The following is a 24991-nucleotide window of genomic DNA, read 5'->3' on the forward strand; positions in this document are numbered from 1 at the left end:
TCGCTAACCGGAGCAGACGCCCGCTCCTGGCAGCAACTGGAGGTGACAACAAATCCAATTATCTCCCCTCCATGGAGCCCAGGCAGCCCATGCCGGTGTGACAGAGACGAGGACGGGGACAGGCAATGCCCTGCCCACTCCATCCCACCCTCCCCCTGAAGATAGTGGGCAAACATATTGACTACTGCCCCATCACTCCAGTCACAGGGACAAGAGGACAAACAGGGGGCTCCTGTGGTCTGCACAAGAAAAACACAAAGATACAGAGAAATAGATCAAGACAGACAGACAGACAAACAGAAATGGTATTCAAATACACAGACACATGCATATTGATATACAGACAGACAGACAGAACGATACATACAGTAGATTGAACTACAGAATGCTTGAATGAGTGAATAGAATGGAATGACAGATAGAGATGGTCCGATGGATAGATAGATCAGTTGTAATCCTGCCATCAGTCATGGTTGTGTGTCATTGACACAAATGTCCTACCATATGGAAATATAAGTCTGAACTGACTAATGCATGCTGTGCACAAATCTGATTTGCGATAAATGTTTTTAGGTGACACATCCTGAGTCAACCTGTATAAACCAATTAAATATCCATATTTAAAATGAGCTTACACTGGGAGCATTAGAGGTGGGTTAAATGGATATTAAAGAAATATGTATTGATTGTTTATCAGTGTTTATAGGTCATCTTCAACTTTGATGAAAAGCCCGAGAAAGAGAGCAAGATGAAGTGAGAAAGAGGGCACTAGAAGACTAGTGTGCAAAGCTAGGGCTGCATTAATGGGTTACTTTTCTTGATATTGTAATCATCATTATTAATTTTGATTAACAGATTTTATATTAAAATATTTTTGTCAGGCTGTGTATTGGTGTGCATTGTTCATGATTCTGCATCACTATACCAGTTGTCATAAGCGACATTTAATTCAAGGTTCTAATTCTATTTCTCAAAAGAGTCTTTATAGATATAGGTATAGGTATCAAAACAAAGTCCTACCTTATTGCACCACATTAAAGGCGTCAATACAGCAAAGTCGAGAATAACTTGACTAAGAATTTTCCAACATTTAATAAACTGTGGACTAATTTGGACTCTTGCTGCTAATTTTAATGGCGACACTTTCCATTTTAAGTATTTGTTCATGGCCTTACCATTTCAACCAGAAATGTGCATAATGCTCTCTGATGTTTATACAATTTTTTCTGTCTTTTTTCCAGTTGCCTAATCCAGTCATTTGAAATGTGTCCATTTTGGACTCTTGGCCACCAAATGCAAGACATGAAGATCGATCAGTTGTGGGACTATATTCAACCCAGTCATAAATTGCTGGAAATAAAATCACTGGTTTATATGACTCAATCTCAATAAAGTTTACACATGTTTTTGGTCCATGAACTGGATCTCACTCTGAACGCGTGCTGTCTGTGAAGGTTTGGCCAGGCCCGCTTTTAGAATTAAATCACCAAGGGTGCTCGAGGGAGGGAGGGAGGGATGGATGGATGGATGCATAGATAGATGGATGAATAAAATCAAGTCTGTAACTGGCTACACTGACAAGTCATTGAATCAGTTAATCAACTGATTTGTTCAGCAACATCTATTCAATCAGAAACTAAATGTGTTACTTGCAGTTGTGAGGCTATTACAGGTTTAGTGAGTACATTCAAATGATTCATTCAGAAACACTGACTCATTCAGGAACTAAAGAGCACTAAAATGTCTTGCCTGTAGAGATGCAACAGCTGGTCATGCTTCTGTGAGTCACAGAATTGTTCGTTCAAATGATTGGTTTAAAAACACTGATTCGTTAAATGCCACTGCTGTGTGTTGCTCTGAGACTCTCAAAGCTTTCACTGTTGCTTTGTTTGAAATAATTCTAATTTACAGAGCAAAAATTGACAGAGCAACTAACAATAATTAAAGTAAGGTCCTCAATATTATGTTATATAATGTACTGAACGGTTATATATATATATATATATATAGTAGTAGTAGTTAATATATTAGTATTAACTAGATGACGTGACTTTACAAAGCACAACACTTTATAAAGTACAGACACTTCATATTGGCCCTCACAGTAGCATGAAAATCAAAATGGTTAAACATGTAAACCTTAATGTTGCTCATTAGAACTGGTTGTCACAAGTCTGATGATAATTGAAATTCTTCATTCATGTGCACATGTGATTGGTTACAATTCTCACACGTTCAAGCAATAAATAAATACATAGGCTACATAAAAAATAGAGGGCTAAGTGCTGCAAACTTTCGCTGCTTCCAAAGATGACCTAATAGACCGTCCATATTCATATGCAGACCATGCCACTGCAGTCCTGTTAATTTGAAAAGGGAAAGGAATATTCTTCTGGCTGAAGCCCTCTGATAAAGGCAGTGACTCACGGGTTTGATGATATTCAGATGAGCCTTCACTGTGGGTGACTGGTGACTCAGGGCGCTTGAGCATGGAGTTGGAGGACATGCCCAGAGGGAGATTCTAAAATTCTGATGGACCAACTCATCCAATGGGCCATTTCTAGTGGAGTAGAGGGAAAAGATAGCATCCAGTCCCATCAAAATATGAGCCAACATGTTTCAGGCAAAGGCTTCTGAGACAGCTCAACAAAGAACCACTGAAGCAAAGGCTTCTCACACTTTACTGGACATTTACTGCACCTGTCTATATAGACACATACATTGGTGACCATATGCATTAGTGAGGAAATGTAAAGGATAGTTCGCCCTAAAATAAACATTCTGTTGTTATTTACTGACCCTTGTGTTAATTTCCCCACTTTCAGAAATGATGTTATCTCACAAGGGGAAAAATTCATATGGGTTTGAATTTTATTTGTGAAATGTCCCCTTAAAGCTGCGGTAGGGAACTTTTGACGCTCTAACGGTTAATAAACAGAACTGCTTGCGTCTTGCGGAAGAACATCGTAGCCGGAACTACTTCTCTCTGTTTCTGTCTATGAAGAATCACAAAGGTACTGGGTTACTCTGCCGCTGTATCCCCGAAACAATCTAAAATAGTCCGAATATAAACACTTATTATAGGTGCACCCTAGTGATTCAGGACAATCCAAAAACACGGTTTGGAAAATGGATTCATGGTGTACTTGCTTATTATATACATTTTTCTACATTTTGAACCCAAACAAAGTTACGGACCGCAGCTCTGATTGGTTATTTTTTACCGGGAGCGATGGAGTTTCTGCAAATGGCAATAGGACAACTGGGAGGAGCCAGAGGAGCTTGATTTTTTCACAGATTATCTGTCTCATATTCTACTGTCAGGACATAATGACAGGTTTAATAAATATGTAAAAAAAATATTTTTTTTACAAAAGTTCCCTACAGCACCTTTAAGTGGTTAAGTTTGGGCTTAATAATAAGGATTTTTTTGGCAGTCAGGTTAGTAGTTCTTGCTTGGACAAAATTTTCACTGGCCACACCACAAATTATTGATATATATATATTTTAGAAATACCTTTATTTATATGTACACTACCATTAGACAAGACATTAATATTTTATTTAGCAAGGAAAGCCTTACATTGACAGTGAAGACAATTACAATTTTAAATAAACACTATTTATCAAAGAAAATGAAAAAAAAAAAAAAAAAAAAAACTGTAAAAAATGATCTATATGAAAAACAAATGCCACAAATGCTGGCGCCACAACTTCTCAAAAGCCTTTACATCAGTTTGTTTTTCATATGATCTTCCACAGTCCTCAACCCTCATCCCCCTTTTCACCCTCAAATAGAAAAAAGGATGAAAAAACAACAACAACAACCTCTACTTCCTGTGAAACTGTTGGTCGCACCTCTGACTGCACTGATGGGGGAGAGTAAAGCCATTAAAATGACACGGAGACAGATCGTGTGTGACACTTCAAAGGGTCTGGAAAAAGCTGGAAAACTGAGCAGTGCAACCTCCTCATCCACCCTCCGGCGGGAAAGAGAGGAGAAAAAAACACAAAGCCGACAAGCACGCGCCGCATGGTCAACACAAGCACCCAGAGACTCCCGCGCTCTCCTCTCGGCCTCCCCCCAGACCCAAACACAGACTCGTCCCCCGCGACTACACGTCCAATGATTACACTATTCCCGCTCTCGCGCTCAGAGGGGCTAATTAATGCTTTAATATGCAAATGAGTGCCACAGTAAATTACACAGCTGGCAAATATGCCTGTTTTGCCCCCAAAACTACATCAGGAAATGAGCGAGACTGCGTGTGGATTGTGAATGCAAAGAAACAGAAGGTTTATTTCGAAACTGCAAAGACAATTTCACCTCAAAGTTTTAATGGCGCAAGGGTAAAAGTTTAGGAAGAGTCTATCTGCAAGATCTGAACAGGTTTATACAGCGGACAGGGTTTTGAATTTAGACAGCACAAAGTTGCTTTGAATGGCACATCAATTAGAGACTAAATTTAATTTTACACAATGTAAAAAGGCTGCGAGGGAAGCAGATATATTCTGTTTAGTTTGTTGTACAGTTGAAAAATATAAATCTCCCTAAATCTTCACGACCTCATGTCTGTTCACATGTTGTTAAATACAGTGTCTAGTAATTTTAAAGTCTAGTGTTTAAGCAGACTGGCTTCTACAACAAGATATTGGTGACAAGTGCTATTTTTTTTTCCCATGACAGTGAGAGCAGATGCAAAGAAACAGAGAGATGTGAGAGTGTGATTTGGTTTAGCTTTGATAAACATATGACACTTGTCTGCTTTGCTATCCACGGCTGTCGTTTTCATGCCCTACAACCATGTGAAGTTGATGGGAGAAGATTCTGTGAAAGTATCACTAAAATATGGAACTTGTTACTCACAAATTCCACTTCTCTAATTAAAGTATACGGCCATATGGAACTTTAAAGATATGTTTTGCACACACTGTACAGATAAAAGCAGAAGAAAAATAATATAAAATATAAAATATAAAGCTGTGGTGCACAGGTAGCACTTGCAATGTATAGGAAATTGAGTTTTATATACATTCAAAATAATAGCATAAAAAGCACATGAATACAAATAAAAGTGAAATCAGACATAGGTGCAGAAGAAAACATTAAAGAGACAAGCTCCTAGAAGCTCCTATCTATATTAGATAAACAACTATTTAACCCCATCACACACACACAATTTTGTCCCAATTCTATTCAACAATTGAAATCACAGAACATCATAATTTTGACAAACTGTGAAACTGACATTCAATTAATTGCAGTAACTATTTTAATTATTAATGTTTTTGTTACTATTAATCTTAGTTGCCAAGAAATGCATGTCACAGATCTTACATACTCTATGTACAAACCTATTATGACATGACCCCCCCCCCCATTAAAAGCATAGCATTATTGAACGAATACATGCTTTTATATAAATTGTAAGAAATTAGAAAAAAATAAAACACAAAGCATTTTTTAATCCAACCAGCATTTATAAAATAAATTTAGTTTTTGATTTTGAAGTGAAAATTCTTACTGACTCAAAACTTTTGACTGGTAGTGTATATAGATTCTTTTATTTTTTACAAAAATATTCACTTTTGTATTTTTTTCTTTTTATTCCATAAATACATTAATACACCTTTGCTCAAAACCAATGGCATATAAATTACTATTTTTAATTCTGAATTTGAAAACAGCAATGACCATGTAAATATTTGCTCTTTTTTATATTACTCTTTAAGAGTGCACTTGTATATGTGTGTGTGTGTGTGTGTGTGTGTGTGTGTGTGTGTGTGTGTGTGTGTGTAGCTCATCATAAGCAGCTCATCAGAGGTCCCATGAGCAGGACCTGCTCTCTGTCTGCTCACTCACTCAACTCCAGCCATCATAGAGTCAGACACCATGACCGACCACAAACACTAACCAACTCTTAGTTCCACTTGGAGTCTGTCCCACAAGACCACCTGCCCCTCTGCAGCCCTACCTGCATCTCTAATGATCCTTAATGAGAGACATCACAGCAACCTGACTGTGCCATGCACAACAACAACAGTGACATAGAGCAAACAGCAAAGGAAAGAATATGATGCCATTGTTTTACATCATTGTCTTGAATGTATATAGCTCACACCACAAAAAGACAAGTCAATTTTTTTTAAATACATGGTCTTGGAAGAATCTGATGTGAATTGTTGAATGTGTAAAGTTTGACCTTAACTGAGAGCACATGCACCTTGCTAAAGAGATGGATAACATGGTCCCAAATTTCCGAACTTCCTAAGACTCCCACAATGAATATTTTAGATCAGTAAATAATTAATAATTAACACCAAACAGGCCACTGATCAAATAGATTTGGGCTTCAACAGACACGGCAAATCAGATGCTGTAAACAAAGACCCAAGGACCTACATTCCCTCCCAACCACCTTCCTCTCGTTTAAATATGCGCATGTAAAATCGCGCCACGCACACATCCGCATACGCTTTTCTTTTGAAGAATGAAATTTTCGCTTTTCTCAGTCCCAGGGAATTTTACGACACTGAATCAGAACACTTGATCTGACCACCCGCTGATTTCTGATGGAAAGATTTGCTTTTTAATACAATCGTCAGTCGTTCTGCCACGTTGTGCCTGGCCCAGACAAATCCCAGCAGTGTGTCTTCTTGTACTGCCACAGTGAAATGTCTCATTCTCCATCGGTTAAATACCACCCTGCTGTAATCTATCACAGTGGAAATGTTAATAACATCGTCCTCTGTTTCAGCTGAGCTTAAATATGACACATTTAAGACAGATGGTGTGTTTTCAGGGCGTTTATCGATGAAAATATATTTCGAGGTGCAGCTGATTGACGGGGTAAAAACATCAGAATCCAAGCAAATGACTGATATAAAAAAAATAAAAAAATAAAACAATCCGTTTCTAGCATTAGAATCTTTTTCAAAGAGAGCATTCTGTCCTTTCACAAATTTAATTAATGCTTTAATATGCAGATAAGATAGAGGAGATAAAATCCTGGCAAACAGATGGCAAGTGAACTTTCTCTGTTCTGGCATGTTCTTAAGTTGCAGTATCTTTTTTTTCAAGGTTTTTGCAGCAAAGTGTGAAGCAGCAGCTCTAGGAGATCAGCAACATCTTGCATCTTTGACAGGAACTTCTGTCTTTGAGTCAAACTTGGTTAATATTGGAACATACAGCGATAATGAGTTTACCTGAACAACTTTATTAATTGTGATAGCAAAATCCATCACCAGACCTGGACTGACAAGCTGAGGTCCCCAAATTTTGTGTGTAAAGAAGGTCAAGCTGACAACTGACCTTTTCCTCTTTCAGATGTTGGTCCAGATCCAGTCTGATGAGTGAACGGTTGATCTTTAGGGTCAACGCCAGAGCCATGAGGCCCCCAGCAAGCACCTGGTTCTGCCGTACATCCAATCGCTGGATCTGTGGACTCTCTGCAAGGATCTCTGCCAAAGTCACACCACCTGGCACGATGAAAAGAAAAGACAGGTTTAGTTATAAGATAAAACAAAAATGCATCTCAGTAAAAAAGGAAATTTAGAAGGAGAGGATGTGTCAAAGAAGCAGAAAAGCAATATTACGAACCCTACCCTTACATAATATTCCTGTGGAAGCTAGGCCAAGTTGCAATAAAGAGCGATTGATCATGAGGGACTCCTTTAACATGTGAATGCCTCTGTTCTCGAGGTTGTTTTTCCCAAGGTTCAACGTTTCGAGCGTTTTTAAGTGGGGCTGGGGGGAAAAAAAGAAAGACGGAAAACAGGATGTTTAAGAAAACGTGCACTGATGAGCTTGTTCTTAAATCACTTTTTTGTAATTCAAAACTGTCCTTTTTCTGTGTATTTCAATCCAATTATGGATGGTGAATTTGTGTCACTTTGAGAGCTTTAAGTATCACACGCCGCGCCGTGGCAATAGATTGGCTCTCAAGAGCATATTAGCCACGTCATTTATGAAGCACGATTAGCAGTCATATAAAGCAGGAGATAGCAGAGCACATGAGGGAAAAGCCATGTTGCATAACAGAACATACACCATGCCAACTCGCTACACTCATTATTCTCACTTAGTCTCCTGCTTTAAATAAAAAAAAAAAACACAGACAGCTAAAAAAAAAACAAGCTCAGAGATCAACTCAGAGTTCATTTGCGTCACTGTTACAACACTCAAGCATGTAAACACCCACACATATAGGGGAAAGCAGGGCACAGTGTAACACTTTTTGACTTTCTCAGTTTGTGTAACTCCACATAGGGTTTAGAATATATATATATATATATATATATATATATATATATATATATATATATATATATATATATCCACAATAATTTCACACTTGTTTAGTACAAATATGTGTCTTTGTTTCATAATTACAGTGTATAGGTTTTTCTTCATTTACCCTCAAAAGTGGAAGTGAAATGTGACAACATGCCCCATTGGTTACATACATTGTAACATCTGAGGGGCATGTTGTAACATGTAATGCAGTGTTACAATGTGCCCTATTTGCGTAACTGGAATTTAAAACTGGTTAGTGTCTTCTGCTTGAAGCATTAAAAAACTAAACTGATAAATAATAGATTGGAGATTAAAGTAATAGCAGAGTTATCTCGTTTTGAATAAATAATGAAAACTGAAAAAAAAAAAAAAAACGTAATTCTTGCACACTTTTTCTCTATATAATGTTGATATTGTAGCAGTAAATACTGTAAATTTGGTTATGCTACCATGTGTGGAACCACGTGTGTTACAATTGTTTTTATACGCACGTCCTGATTTTGCCAAGTTCGATGTGTTCCTAGGTCAACATATTTTGTTGACCCTGGAACAACATTTTACTCCAAAAATATATTCTTAACCATATCCCTACACCTAAACCTAACCTTAACCATGAGTAATCCCTAAAATCAGAGGAAATGATAGATGAATGACACTGATGTACAAGCACCAAACACTGATTTTAAGCGTAAACTTCACAAAATCTATAAACTGGTTCTAAAAATCTGATTGGTTAATCACAATGTTGTGATAATGTCTCACTTGGTAAAATCAGGTTCTGCTTTTTATACAGTCTACGGTCACAACTAACCCCACGTTACTTTGCGCCCCGCGCTCCGCTAGGCATACATTATCATTATACATATACAAAACCATCAAGCCCCATTAATGATTCAGAGAAAGAAAGAAACTAGAGAAAATGTCACTGAAATGTCATTTCAAATGCAAAACACTTCATAATGCAGCAGAATTTTTATTTGTCATATATTGGTTTTAAGCTATCGGTTATATCTTTACCTCTAAATATACTAATGCGCTGATATAAACTTATTTATATACAATTCTACCATTTACCCACCTTCATTTTCAAATCTCTATCATTATTATATTTTATTTTATATTTTATTTATATTTTACCAGAAGATATTCTGAGAAATGTCTTGGTGTGTATTCCTATACAATGAAAGTCTGTTTGGTTACCAACATTCTTCAGAATATCTTCTTTTGTGTTTTTCAGAAGAGAGTCATACAGGTTTTGACATGAGGGTGAGTAAATGATAACACTGTATCTTTAAATAGATATATAAAATGTACTTTTATTCAAATCAAAGGAACAAAGGCATTATTATTGCTGCTGCTGCTATTATTAATAATAATAATACATTTTTGTTTGTTTCTAAGTGAGGCTGAAATAAATAAATAAAGTCTGCTAAATGTACTACAAACATTGCAAAGTATTGTTAATATACAGTAATAAATGTAACAATTTAACTGAAGTATAGCATCATTCCAACAGCCTATGGTTGACAACTTCAGTCATCCTATTTCCAGTTGGTCAGACAAGGATCCGCTGAAAAATGGGGATAACATTGTGATTTAATTATGTTCTGCTGACATCAGAGAGTTATGTGTCTGCCCAAATAACCCATTTATTCACTCTCTCTCTCTCTTCTTCTGCCTTTAAAGAATCCCCAGGAAAAAAAAAAGAAAGAAAGGTTAATAACAACCCTTCCTGTGTCATATTCGACACGACCAGCCATTGGACTAATTATATTCATTATGGCCGCATGGATGTCTACTTATCCTTCTTAATGACAGACCACATGAAAAAGCCCTCTAAACACATATCTATTATTTAATCAAACTGTTCCCATTTGGTACAGGCAAAATGGATTGAGCAGGCATTATTTTTGGCCTGAATGAATCCTCTGTGAACACGCCAAAGGCCGAGAGAAGAGAAAGCAGGCCTTTAATTTGTAGCTTTTGATTTGAATCGCCATTCAGATGACAGAAAGGTACAGTTTATTCTGACAATCAGAGCTGCTGAGGAGGAATAGATATTATTAAGGATTAGAGATGAGCTTTCCAGTGAGGATGAGACAAGCCATTTCCTTTTGTTCTCTTCTCTTTTCTCTTTGTGTGTCAAACTCTGCCGTAGACCACAAAAAAAGAGATATATCCAGTAGCTGTCGTGTTGACGGTTTGGGTACTTCCTCTCCAAAGCCAAGCAGGGGCCACATGCAGTGTCACTGTTCGTCTTTAATCAAAGCCACACTCAGATAAAATAGAAATGAATAAATAACTGAAAATCACTGTATTTACTACTACGTGCAACCTGCAGTTTATTCTACAGGAACAGAGCCACTCAAAATTGAAACTTCTCAGGAACACAAAAGGTGAACTTTCAAGTGAGCATCCCACTCTTTTCCATGTAACGTTAGTAAATCAGGAACGGAGCCGTCTAGTTTTCTGAAGATATGCGATAGCATATTTTTAGAATCTGAGAGAAATGTAATAGCTTTTCAGTGAAAATCCCGACATCCATTCATGAATGAATATTTATTTAAAATCTGATTTTTTTCAAGGGAATTGGTTGATCATAGGGCTCTGAATCTTTGGGTAGACAGCGATTCGATTCGATTCGCAATTAATAGGTTTTCGATTCGATTCAAGAACGGTTTTAGAATTTAGAACGGTTCAATTCGATTTGATTCAATAGAATGAAATAAATGTGATTCTGCTTTGTTTACGTGCATCCACAGGATTATTTTAATGCTTCCTTAAATTCTTTAAATGCTTAGTCAGGGGACAAATTACACAGCAGAATTTATGGTTAGAGAATCATAGGCTAGAAAAAAAGAAAAAAGAAAAGAAAACACACACACACACACAAACACACAAAACATTTTGTCCATTGTTAGATGCTAGTTTAATGAAGCTATGGCATGACATGGCATATGTAAAAATGGATGTAAGCCAAGGAAAAAAGAGCTTTAAAAGTATTATGCATAAGCTAACATTTTGCCATCATTTCAGAAGTGACAGAAATGTCAAATACAATCATTTTTTGTAATCTATGTATTATTATATGTCTATGGTTGGTGTAATCTGGGGTGGTGATGGCGCAGTGGATAAAACGCGTGCCATTGGTCAGAGGAACCTGGGTTCGAATCCACTGGTTGACACCAATGTGTCCCTGAGCAAGACACTTAACCTCTAGTTGCTCCAGAGGCGTGCGACCTCTGACATATATATAGCAATTGTAAGTCGCTTTGGATAAAAGCGTCAGCTAAATGAATAAATGTAAATGTAAATGTAATCTGCAGTACCACGTCAAAAGCCGAAGAAGAACCGGCTCGTTGGAGAAGCATTATAGCCGCGACGGAGGCAGATAAATATCAAATCATTAAATTCTTATTTAAAACTACAAAAGGAGACAATAACAGAACAGGAGAAGACAGGATTTCCGTCTCCACAAGGACTTGTATCACGGCAGATCAACACTGTTTGTCGCGGAAGAGTAGTGATGTTGTGATTCACGACGCTGCTGACGTGTTTTCTGGTGCACCCAATAACAAAGATAACACGTCAACAACATCAGTGTAGTGTTGCAAACACTCTCACAACAGACCCGGAAGAGAAACAACGCTCAATAAAATTTTAATTTTTGTTATTTTTGGAACAAAATCTATTTCCGATGCTTCAACTAATTCTAACTGACCCTCTGATGTCACATGGACTACTTTGATGATGTTTTTCTTACCTTTCTGAACATGGACAGTATACCGTACACACAGCTTCAATGGAGGGACTGAGAGCTCTCGGACTAAATCTAAAATATCTTATACTGTGTTCCGAAGATGAACGGAGGTCTAACAGGTTTGGAACGACATGAGGGTGAGTCTTTAATGACATAATTTAAATTTTTGGGTGAACTAACCATTTAACCAGCTCTCCCTTCCAAGATGTCAATCTGCACAAAAATACTAATTTATAATTGAGCCGTCGTCTTAAGAAAAAAAAAAAAAACATATAAAATAAAACCAAAACAAAGACAATTTTGGCTATATTTGGATGCAAAATTAGAGAAGCAAAATAACATCTGTTTTAACTGAAAGCACTGCTTCTCTCAGCCTCTCTGTGAACAAAGTAGACACAGAGAAAGAGGTATGTGTGTGCTGGGAAATCAAGATCTCGTGCAGCAGTAGCAGTGAGTCATAGAGACCCGCTAAGGTTTGTCTATGTCGCTAGATTTGTCAATAGTCGATTTAAAAAAAAAAAAAAAAAAAAAAAGTCACTAAGTTGGCAATACTGTATTAAAATTCACATAAAGGGTTCTTGCAGACCAATCACAGCGCTTGCTGTCCGCGTAGAATTGACACGCTGTTAGATTTTTTTGAGAGGTGCACGTCAGGCTACGGCGTAGGCTACATTTAAAGGATAATTTATACTTCTGCGTCGAACGTACAGCACAGCCTACGCATAGACGCACATCCTAAGTCACAAATAGCTAGCTTCCATTCACTGTAATTGCATAGATTTTGAATTCCTTCCAAATTTCTCCTTTTCTGTTTCACAGAAGCCAGAAAAGTCATACAGGTTTGGGGGAACTTTTTCCATGAACTAAAACACAGTGTGAAAAGCTGCTGTGAACATGTTTCATCTTCCAGATGTGTTACTTTTTTAACTTTCTCTGTTTTTTTAATCACACTTCGTAAGTCTAGAAGTGCTGTTGTAATGATTAAGACTGCACATATCTCTATTATCTCGCCCGAGAGAAAATCTCACCAGAACATTCTGTAAATGGCTCATGCCAAGATGAGTGATGTGATTGTTACTCAGTATCAGCGTTTTCAAACCAGTCTTCTGAAAGCTCAAAGCATCACAAATCTCCTCAAAACCTGTGAAACAAAGAGAGATGACTACACAAGAGCTGAAACAAATTGTGCATTTTAACCACACAAACCTTTTCAACCGTGCTATTGGAAGCGCCACAATACGTCCTCAAACAAAACAGGCATACCTGAGTCAGACATGGTATTGTTGCCCAGGTCCAAGGTGTTAAGAGTGCTGTTGTATTTGAGGAAGTCGCCAAGTTGCAGGGAGTCCTGGGAGGTGTTGAGGCTGTTTTCAGAGAGGTAAAGCTCCTGCAAAGTGACATTCCTTTTCAGAGCACCGACTAGTGCAAGATTTGAGAAAAATCTTCAATAAGCTTGGCGCTTTGTCCTTGTCCGAATGTGTGCAACAACAAAATATGTCATGTAAGACAATCTGCAAAACGAAAAAATAATAATAAATATGCCCACAGCAGTTCTTCCAAATGACAACAAAGGCTCACTGAAAGCTTTAAGGTTGTGTAGGACTATCTTCATTATCATTTTTATTTACATCGCTGTGATTATCACGGTCATCATTTTAATCATCAACATCATTACATGTCCCTTTTAGGGCCAGAGAAGCTTTCATATGCTTTTTGTCTGTGGCCTCACAGAGCTGTCTCTCCAAATCAATGCGGCAGATTTGATCAGACCCTTTCGGTTGCATGCGGAATGCCAACATTGTCATCATACACAGTAGGAACCAAATAGGGGGATCGTTGAATTGATCGGAGGGACTCCACTGTGCGAGTCAGCGAGTCCCGCAATCAGGGCCCCACCGATCGATAGCAATGATCAGAAGCTGGGCGTCCCGCTGGGAAGAATGAGGGGGGCAGCCGAGTGGCCCCAAAATATCAAATGGATCCACATGCTGCTTAAAGAGACAGAGCCATTAAGACATAGGATGTGCCACTCCACTCCTCAGTCTCATTTAAGGTCATTTTACTTGGGCTCTGTTAATGGCCTATGTCTACAACATTTCATTCGCTCTCTTTCTTTTACCATTCATTTCCCGGGCTATGCATAGAATACCCTGATGAACAAAAAGTGCAGTATGATAAGCTTAGTGTATAGAACACTGTATCCTGCAGTGCAATGCACTTGACCAGTGTGATGAATGAATTGAAAGTTATATGAGCCACATCTTTTTAAATTTCACAAATTTAGATTACTATGACTATGAAATTATCTGTGCTTATCTAAAAATAAAATAGAATGCATTCAATTAAAAACTGTAACATGTAATAAAACTATTAATGAAATATACAAGAAGTATACACATTTTAATGCATTTTAATATTGTATTATCTTTAACTACACATTGTCACATTGGGTTCACTAAGCCAGATACAGGATTCTATAGGTTTTACATGCTTTAATAATACATGTCCTAATGACAATGTTATGCACATGTTTGAAGGGCCGGCACATCTTTATAAAAGCACTGGCTGTAGTAATGTGTCCTTTTTAGTAGGCTAGCAGTACAATGCCATGGGAGAGACTCCATCTCACAGTGAGCTGGCCGAAGAGTCCTGAATGGATCGGTGCAGCAATGTGTAAAGTGACAGGAAGAAGATTACGACATCTAATCCAAGCCCAGTCTAGCTGTTAGGGTCACTGGGCCAAAATCTGCCACTCCTCCCCTTGTCCTGCTTCATCTGTTCCTGCTGGCCAGGGCCACTCATGGAGAACGCTCATTTTAAACACATGCTATCTGTACTTTGGAACTGACATATTGCAGTATTCACACGAGAGAAACTTGTAGACCAATATTAGCACTTTCTGCATTGTTAAAAAAAAAAATCTTTGTGAACATTAGGTGTGATTTTTCAAGATAACGCATCCTCTGGGACGGTATGTTGTGCTGTCATGATATCATTAAAGGATTCAAAACTCCGCCTGGAGTAAACATACTTATGCAGCGGGAAAGTGCACTTGCTAGACCAACACCATGCCAAATGTCACAATAAAAAAAAAACTAAAAAAAAACTTTCACCATCCTTATGATGAGTCTATATTAGCACAGATGAACTTTGCTGCGTTTTTTCATTATATAGTTTTTTTCTTCAGAACAGATCTGGATAAATTTAGTATTACATCACCTGCTCACCAATGAATACTCTGCAGCGAATGGGTGCCATCAGAATGAGAGTCCAAACAGCTGATCAAAAACAGCACAAAAATCCACAAGTAATAAACACCACTCCAGTCAATCAATTAACATCTTGTGAACAGCTATATGTGTTTGTAAGAAACCAGTCCATCAAGACTTTGCAAGTCAAAAATCCATAACATCGCTTCCTCCAGTCTTCTGGTCTGAATCAGGAGAGAAATATGCACAGATCAATCAACTTTTACAAGTGAAAGACAGTTCCACTATGAAAATATATTATACATAAGAGGACAACAGTGGGTGGAATTTGCAATGGTTTAAAGTAAAAACAGCTTAATGACGAATACAGCTTTTCACTTCACAAGACATTTGGTTAATTGAAGGACTGGAGTCGTGTGGATTACCTGTGGATTATTGTTACTTTTTTTTATCCGTCGTTTGTCTGAATGTCACAATTCTTATTCTGACAGCACCCATTCACTGAATTTTTCACTGAATGTTTCTTTAATACAGTTGACCCCATTTCCCACAATGCACCTGTTAGCATCATTTGCATTTCACAGCACAGGGTCATATTCTCAGGCCGCTAGCACCCAAACTTTCTTCCATTCTTAGATCGAATGCACTTCAAGTGGATGGCGTGTGCTGGGCATACCAAGTGTGAAGAGAGGTTTGCGCTCAGGCAAGTGTTTTCAAGGTGTAGCACTGTCAGCCTGCTGGTGAGAAGGGCTTTTGACAAGGCCTGCGCGGCGTAGTCCACCATAGGCATGTTGCAAGCATCCAGCCTCCACAGGCATCCACTCTGAAGAGACCAGACAGCAAACCATCAGAGAGAGAGAGACACAGACTCAGAGGCCTGGTTTTGCCCTCACTGCGGACTGGCCTCTCTGTCTCACACTCTCTCATCAAAAACCCACCCTGTCTACAGAAGCAGAAACGTCAAAACTGGAAAACAATTCTGACGGGAGGTTCCCAAAGATCTGCAGGCCATTCCGGAGTTTCATCCTTTAGTCCACCACTTCAAAAGTGTCCAGATTTTTTTCTTCTCTCCCTTTCTTGGGAGATTTTGATTGATCTTGTATAATACCGCCTGAGAGCGTGCCTTTGGTTTTTACCATTGAAGTCCTCATCACCATGAGGTGATGCCGTCTTTCATCTAGAGCTGTTGCTAAATGAACACATATTGTCAGGAGTTTTATGAGGACTTTAATGATGTCCATTAAAATCAAAGTGTGAATGTGGCTTTATTCAGCAGTGCGGACATTTTCATCTTTGATGCATGGTAATTCATTGCTTCCAATTCAATCTGAATACCACTGTGAGGTATCGGTTCACACTTGAGGATGCATGAGGCATGTTATAGAACTTAAAAAATGAAGGAAGCTGTTTACATTTTTAGTCGAATTAATTTACTTTTAAGATAAAATGCCATTGCCAAGACATTGTGCAGTAATTTAAAGAATATACAATTGTTTTTTGAAGGTGAACCATCTTAAAATGCATTAAAGATATCAGTTGTTTGATACCATATTTACATGGCTTAAAATGTTTTGTTTGTTTTGTTAATGAACACAAAGTGACCCTCCAAATCCATTTACATGTACAGCATTCTTTACTTGATTAAAATAATCATCTCTACAATATTATAGGCCTAGCTGAAATATTTATTTCACAACTCATTGGGCAGTATGATTTCATGTGCAGTGTAAAAAAATATTCAAATCTTACCTGTCGGAGGAGGTGTGACAGTGACAGCCAACCTGAGAATCCCATGCCTGAGTTCGAGGACACATCGAGGTGTGTAGCTGACTCGAGGTAAAAACATATCTAGCAAAGATGATGCTCACTTTTGAGAGGTAATAAATCAGTAAAAGTCAACAGAACCCTGACATAAAATAAATAATAAATAAATAAATAAATGAATAAAAATTGTGCAGAGTTTTGGTAGCAGACACGTGCATGAGGGCTTTTTTCTATTTACTGTTTATTTGCGAATGCAGCAGTTGCGCGTAAGATCTAATTTTTGCTATGGAATCAATGCGACCACGGGCTGGAAAAGTTCAAATTCAGCCTGTATACAAGTTTAGTGTGGAAAAAAATAAAAATAATAATTAAGTGTGTTTAAGGGGTACTTGAAATTTTTTTCTTCTTCTTCTACTAGGCTTGGTTGTGATTATGGGGCATAGTCTAACGTGTCCACGCTTCTTTAAAAAAAAAAAAAAGAAAAAAAAAAACGCACTATTTACCTTTATTCCACATCGATCTGTCTCTTTTCTAACCAAGCCCTTCTCTCAGAAATACGAGATGGGCTGAGATTGGTCCGCTGGCTCAGTGTGTTGTTGTGATTCGTTAAACCGCCTCAAGGGCATCTGAACAAACATCCCTCCCCTCAAGCTCAAAATGTGCTACATTTTTATTGTAAACAAGTCAATACATTGCTATTGTAAATATATAGTATATTAAAATAAAATTTGAATCAATACTATATTTGTTGTTATTAGCCTTTTTATGTATATATTCACTTTTAGTCAAGGTGGTAGTAGCTATACATTTGTACTGCAGTTCATAAAACTTGAAAATTCACGTGACCCAGCAATTGAACCAAAGTTTGAAAACAGCCTTAAATGCAAATGTTCATATACTTACATTTTCCTCAAGCTCAGCCCCCTGCACACTGATAAAATCAAATTGGACTGATTTCAGGATCTCTTCAAGAGATTCACAGGAGCAATAATCTAACTGCTCACCTGGAAAAGCAATCAAAATGGAGATACCATTATTTACACTTTGGATGACCCTCTCTCTACCAAGCACATTTGCTGTGACAAATTTCTGAATAAACTAACACCAAACCAAGAACTACACTACAAAATCTCTGCCCCTCATAGTGAAGCGTATTAGACACTAACACACATAACACGATCACGTCTGATCCCCTCCCTTCAGCGGAGGAGACAATCAAAGGGCTTCTGATTATGCAGGAACAGATGACTTTTAAACAAAGCCCTGAGAAATACTTTGATGGCCACAGCAGTCCGTCTATATTAGACACGCGTTGCAAAGGCCCCCTTCCCCTCATAAACTCTTATCTTCCTGGTCGGGGAAAAGCCAGATTGCTCTGAGCTGCATGTTGGGGAGATAATAATTTATTCATCATTAGCATAATCATTTGTAATTTTTTTTTTTTTTTTTTTTTTTACAATAATCACTTAACTATACCACAGGAAAGGGGGAATCAGAAATCCCATTTTTCTAATCCCCTCTGCCATGTTCAGATAATGACACTGAGACTTGGAGTTAGATGGCATCAGTGTGTGACAGGGCGCAGGAAGCCAGAACATGCTGACCCGCACTTGAAGCTCACTTCTGCTGGTATCAATAACCGCTGTTTCAGTCTTCAAAGGGACAGCAGTTTAATCCCAAACTAATGCCCTTCAGCATCTGCATGCACATTTCAATTAACAGGCTCGTCAAAGTTCTGATCTTATCAAAGTGTGGTAGCTCTAAAAAGTACATGCGGTTTGCTAAAACCACACTTCAAGGATAATGGGACTGCTACTGCTAATGTTAAGCAGCTAAGCCAGTTACTTTGAATATTTGACTTAAGGCTGCAAACTGATTAATCGTGATTAATTGCATTCAAAATAAAAGTTTATGTTTACATAATGTGTGTGTACTATGTATATTGATTATGCATATATAAATACACACTCATACATGTACACAGTACACACTCATATAGTAGGCTGTAAACAAAAATTTCCATTTTGAATGTGATTAATCGCGATTAATCGTTTTGCAACCCTAATTTTAATTAACTTTTTTTCCTTTTTTTTTCGCAGGGGAAGCTGAATTTATTTCATTTCAATGTATTTATAGTTAAACATTCTCTGAAACCTTTAATAACATTATCCAATGTTATTAACCAATGACGCGACTTGAACACTATTTTTCTTGGGGCATGTTCAAGTTCAAAACGGTGCGCAACGTTTTGCTACGGTTTCCAGGTTGAACGTCATTTTTCCTGGAAACGGTGTGCACCGGTGTGCAACGGGGTTTGAGATGCGTTTTCTCTTGTTTGGTGGGTGTGTCAGAACTGCAGTCCAATCAGCAGCAACATGTATATAAAGCGGTATTAAAGTGAACTCGCACAATGGCTTCAAGGAAAATAATGTATAAATGTGTTCGTTGCAGCTCGGTATACGCTACAACTGAGGATATTAGAAGACATGTTTGTCGTAAGTTTTATTGTAAAAATATAGGATATCAACATAATGATGTAGCTGTTTATATTTTTAGCTTCAATGCAAGTGTATGACATTTGGTATAGAAATAAACAATGGTAATCATGTGCTTTTCCTAAAAATGAGGAAGAAAATACAGGGTATTAAAACCGTATGAACTACAAATAAAGTCAGTATGTGAGGCTAAATAGATGGCTCCGAAAATTCTTCACAAAGAATGGCCTTCTCAGTTGCCATTTTTGCAACTCTTGCGTCATCAGAACAATGTGTTCAATGCATCACCGTTTCTGTTTAAAAAACGTTGTGCAACGTTTTGTTGGGGCTGAACGCAGCCCTGGACTTTAAACTATTGTTTGAGACAAAGTCTCTGTGTGTGAATGTTAATTTCTTCTATATCGTGTTCCATAAAAATTGAAATGTTTGGGGTGGGGTGGGGTGGGGGTTGCAGTGTTGCACCAGTTATGGCTACATGTTCTTATGGCCCCATAATTCCCATAGATTCTTAAAACAAATACACTTATACGTGATTCCACATTTTAACACAGCACAAAAGGGCAAATTACCCTAGTTTTACAACGGAAGGAAAGATAAACAAAACATCTGATTGCTAAAATGGATGTTTGAACCTTCCATTATGCTGTCACGGTTGGTGTGCATCTCCCTCCCAGAGTTGTGTCTATGAATTTGAAAGATGTTCTGTTTGTTTTAGGATCGCACAGTAGAGCGTTTACAGCAGGTCATACTAGTGATGCCAAATACGTGCTGATGGAAAGATGAATAAAGCTGGAATACCTGGACGGATGAAGGGATGAGCGTCTCAGGTGAAATAATAGCACTGGGGGATTTTTCTGGTGGTGTTTAGCTTTAAAAAACCAATAACGTTGTTCAGGGGGATAGCAAAATAATATATAGTGAATTACTGAACTTACCTGACAGGTCAAAACACCTGGCTCTGTCAGTAACACAAGTAATTTGCTGTATGAAAAAGAGAAAGACATATCAAAATCAATAGATGCCTGCACTTCTGTACTTAATATTGAATTCAAAATACATAAGAAAAATAAGTAATTTTTCAAGTTGTTAAAAAGTAAATAAAAGTTTTAAAATGCTCATCGCAATGGTCTACAAATAAACATTACCATTAGGTCCCAATTCTATACACTTAATCCACTAATAAGAAAGCATGTGAGATGCGAAAGGTATCAAAATGTATTTTGTGAATCCTGTAATTGTACCGTCACTAAAATACCTCAAACGAAACGTAATCATCAACATTTGAAAGTGACACCAAACAGTTTATGTTGATTTCAAGTACGTCACAGCGCAGATCATTTGAGCTCAATCTGGCCATCTTGCCGCTAGACTGTAGCTAGCAGATGGCAGTTAGCATCTATCAGGCAACGGACTGATGAAGTCCCTCAGTCAACCTGCTGTAAACACGAACAGGACGTCATATGGGATTTTGCGTTTAGAGCAAAACAAATTAAGCATCGCAATGTGCGAACGAACACTAGCACAGTTTAATATTATTCCGAAAGAAAAGTCTCGACAAGGCTGACTTAAGGCCATGCTTTTGTACCTCTCTTTCTTTGTTTGATGTTTTCCATCTTAATAAATGTGGAAACTTCTGAAGCCCTTCGCTGCTAAGCTATGTTCTGTGCTGTGTATTGAGGAAAATGAAATGACAAAGTACAAAATGCATTGATGTGTCAGGAGGGAGAGGACAAAATGAAGTGATAAAAAGAGCTTTGCTTCCTCCAGGCAGAATGGGACACAGCTTATAAACTTGACTTCCACAGACGGCATCTCAAGTGCATTTCCAATTCTTCACTCAAAGACTCCTGGAGACCCACTCCAGCGTTCGGCAGTCTGGGTGGCTTTGTATTAGCAACTGTTTGAGAGCATATATTTCTCCTTTTTCCCTCATTTAATTAGTTGAAAAAAAAAAATTATTTCGAAACATTTTATACAGTAAAAGCTCTCAGGGATTAAAATCAGCCGCACATTTTCCTTTCAGCATCTTTTCTGCAATAAAGGATAAATTATTTAAAATAACACGACCTTTTATCTCACACCCTTTTGAAGGCAGCAAATTAAAAATGTAAATTGGGATCTAATTAATATGCAAATATATTCATTCCCAGTTAACAATTAGCAATTAAACCTGCAGTGTCTAGAAAGAGCATAGACAAAATTAATAACTTAATTTATCATTAGCAAAATGAAAATGTACACAATTTTTTTTTTGTTTTAAAATTGTTACGCTGTCTCCCTGCCTCTTCATCAGCACCAGAGTCAGAAAAAGAAGAAGACATTTAATAGAACAATTTGGTGCTTGTCATAGAAAATGATAAATAACTAGCCTCAAAAACAACATGATTTGCTACATGGATGGTGACTGCAGCGTTGCATCTCCAGACGGTTGGCAAGGAAATAAACATGCCTATTTCATGCAGTAAAGAAAGAAATCACTGCAAACCCTCACAGTCGAGAGGATGCGGTGGACATTAAAGATTAAAAGTGGTAAAGTTATTTATACTCTACGGTGTTTAGATGTGAGAGATTGTGAAATTCCACTCCGTAATGGGGGGAGGACAGTTATTCCACTTCAGACACTCTGTGGCTTTCTGATGAATGTTCAGCGCTCACAGCTAAGCAGCTTGACAGAGTCAGGCTGGGAGCAAGGATGTTTTTTGGGGAGCTCTGCAGCTCTGCATTCGCTCTAATGGGAGGACGGTTCAGTCTGAAATACAAACTTCTCACAAAATCTACGCCTTATCCTGCAGGGAGATGAAATGCTGAATCGTTTGATGACGCTTCCTTAGCTTCTGAGGCGAGCACTCATACTGTATGGGGCGCTTCTGTAAGTCTTTTCTCTTTGTTATTTTCTGATTCTGCAATTGCCACCACCTCCGACAGGATTTGCACTTCAGTGGCGGTGACACTTCAACAAACGTTACTCATTTACAAGCCCCTGGGATAGTAACTCATATCAAGAAGTTTCTGTGTGTTCTGAGACGGAGTGGACATGGAAAACTTTGAACAAGAAACTTCTAGACCAAGCGTACAACGCTAAACAAAGAATAAGGAGAATGGAAATAATAATAATTCTTCAAAGGAATAGTTCACCCAAAAATACAAATTTGCTGAAAATGTACTCTCCTTCAGGCCATCCAAGATGTGCTTGTTTCTCTGTCGAAACACATTTATAGAAATTCTGCAAGACATCGCTTGCTCTCCAATGGATCCTCTGCAGTGAATGGGTGCCGTCAAAAAGAGAGTCCAGATAGCTGATAAAAAAAAAAAAAAAAAAAAAAAATCACAATAATCCACAAGTAATCCATATGACTCCAGTCATCAGTTAATGTCTTATAAAGTTACAGTGCTGCATGTTTGGAAGAAAGAATTCCATTATTAATGCATTTTAATAAACCATTGTTTGTGGCTAAAATACGCAACCCATAATATGCAGTGTTGCTTCTTTCAGTGAAAGGTTCACCCCTGTTGTCAAAATCCTCCATTGTTAAGAACTGTTTTCACTTGTAAACAGTGCTTTTGCATATCTCTCTCCTGGTTCAGACAAGTCAACTTTTTCACTGGAGAAAACAGTACTATGAATCAAGGACGCATTTTAGCCGGAAGCAACAGTTTGAAGTTGAAAACACTTTAATGATGGATTTGTGGCTGCTTTTCACAAGATGTTAATTGATGGACTGGAGACGTGAATTATTATGTTTTCACCAGCTATTTGAACGTTCATTCTGACGGCACCCATTCACTGCAGATGATTCATTGGTGAGTAAGTGATGTTATGCTAAATTTCTCCAAATCTGTTGTGATGAAGAAACAAACTCATCTACATTTTGGTAGTATTTTTTTTTTTTTGCATTTCTTTTTTTTATTTCTTTTTTTTTATGGTGAGCAATTCCTTTAAGCAGTTGGCCAGTGTTGAAACAAGGGGGTCTGAGGTCCTTCATACAAGCCTTTCGTTTGTTTACCTCTTCTGTGAAGATGTAACCAAAAGCAATACTATTTTACCCACTTAAAAAAAAATCTAAGAAAAGAGAAAGCCCACGGGTGCAATAAAAGCTTTAAATAGTTTTCAGCAGACATCCTCTAGGGATGATCCTGCCTGGGAAAAAAACCCACCTAATTTGATAAATATGCTCTTTAAGCAGCAAATTTCATTTAGCATTCTCTTATTAGACATTCATAGGCAGTCCTCAACTAAATATCCTTCCTTTTAGCTTCTGCTTAACCATACATATTTCACCCTTTTAGAGGGACCACCTACATTCCTTTTAAATGCAGTGGGGTTCATTAGCGGCATGGAGATAATGCCGAGAGTGTGTTTAATGTAAGCAATGCTAAGTCCTAATTTTCCACAAATAATTCTCCTTGATCTAATCGTAAATTTATGCAGAAGAGAAACCGATGCTCTTAACGTTGCTGGTCAAAGTAAAATAAGTAAGTGCAGAGCTTGAATTATGCATGCATGCTCACGTATGAGTGTGTGTGTGTGTGTGTGCGCTTTTCATTTCCTTTCATTTACCTGTTTGTTATTGTCTTGCTTTTTTAGTTCAATAAAACGTGGTGGGCTAATTAACCTTCTCCCTAAGAGGGATTAAAATGTGTTTATTTTTTCTTTTCATCCTCTTTCTTTCTTTAATTTCAAAGTTATTTTCACCAAATAATGTTCATTACACATAGCTATTGCAAACCAAATCTTCTGCACAAATAACCTAATATTAGCAAGAAATCAAAGCATGAGATGTGCTGTGTGTATTAATGCATGCTACTCCACTGTACCTTTAATTGATCAAGAGCCTTTGGGTTTGGTTTCACGTGCTTTTCACAGCTCTGCTTGTAGGCCAGAATTATATCTGTAAGAGTGAGACAGTCAGCTAAAACAGAACAAATGTTAAACATATTAGAGCCACGTCAAAAATATGAAATTTATATTCCATTATCTCAAAAAAAATGATAGAAATAAAGATAGAAATAAATTGGCTCCCTGACATATATGAAGAAAATAAATATTTCATTTTATTTAATTTACATTAAAATATTATAGTTGTTGTACGTTCTTTATATTCATTATGATAAAAAATGTCAGCATATAAGGTTCAATAAAAAAAAAAAAATCAGATTCATTATAAAAATTAATTAATACTTTTCTTCATGTATGTGTGTGTAAGGAATATTGCTGCTGTACATATAACATGAATAACCCCCATAGCATACATGATTACCCCGTAACAGATCTATGAAGGTGGAGCTGGGGAAGGTGGAGAGTTTCTGAAGTGAGCTACTACTGCTACAGCAAATACTGCCAAATATATGAATGTTGAGCATCGAGCTTATTGGCTACCGATACAAGAGAGAACCAATCAGCTGTGAAAATATTAACATTCTTAAACACAAAAACAGCCATTACAAAGATTTTACACAGAACAACTGT

At 37.6% G+C, this 24991-nt stretch overlaps 1 protein-coding gene across 1 annotated transcript in view; it reads right to left on the minus strand.

Moving 5' to 3' along the window:
• si:dkey-288a3.2 (protein phosphatase 1 regulatory subunit 37) overlaps positions 1–20881 on the minus strand; it is a 31264-nt gene extending 10383 nt beyond the window's left edge. Inside the window, exons 1-9 of the mRNA XM_052580119.1 lie at positions 20780–20881; positions 20460–20505; positions 17933–18033; positions 17015–17113; positions 15942–16088; positions 13320–13443; positions 13085–13197; positions 7606–7747; positions 7313–7479 (exon numbers count right to left, since the gene is read on the minus strand). Of these exons, the coding sequence (XP_052436079.1) occupies positions 7313–7479; positions 7606–7747; positions 13085–13197; positions 13320–13443; positions 15942–16088; positions 17015–17113; positions 17933–18033; positions 20460–20505; positions 20780–20881 (1041 nt within the window). The remainder of the gene's footprint in view (positions 1–7312; positions 7480–7605; positions 7748–13084; positions 13198–13319; positions 13444–15941; positions 16089–17014; positions 17114–17932; positions 18034–20459; positions 20506–20779) is intronic.
• Positions 20882–24991: the final 4110 nt, after the last annotated feature.

This window comes from Carassius gibelio, chromosome B17, assembly GCF_023724105.1.
Source record: "Carassius gibelio isolate Cgi1373 ecotype wild population from Czech Republic chromosome B17, carGib1.2-hapl.c, whole genome shotgun sequence".
Lineage (NCBI taxonomy): Eukaryota > Metazoa > Chordata > Actinopteri > Cypriniformes > Cyprinidae > Carassius > Carassius gibelio.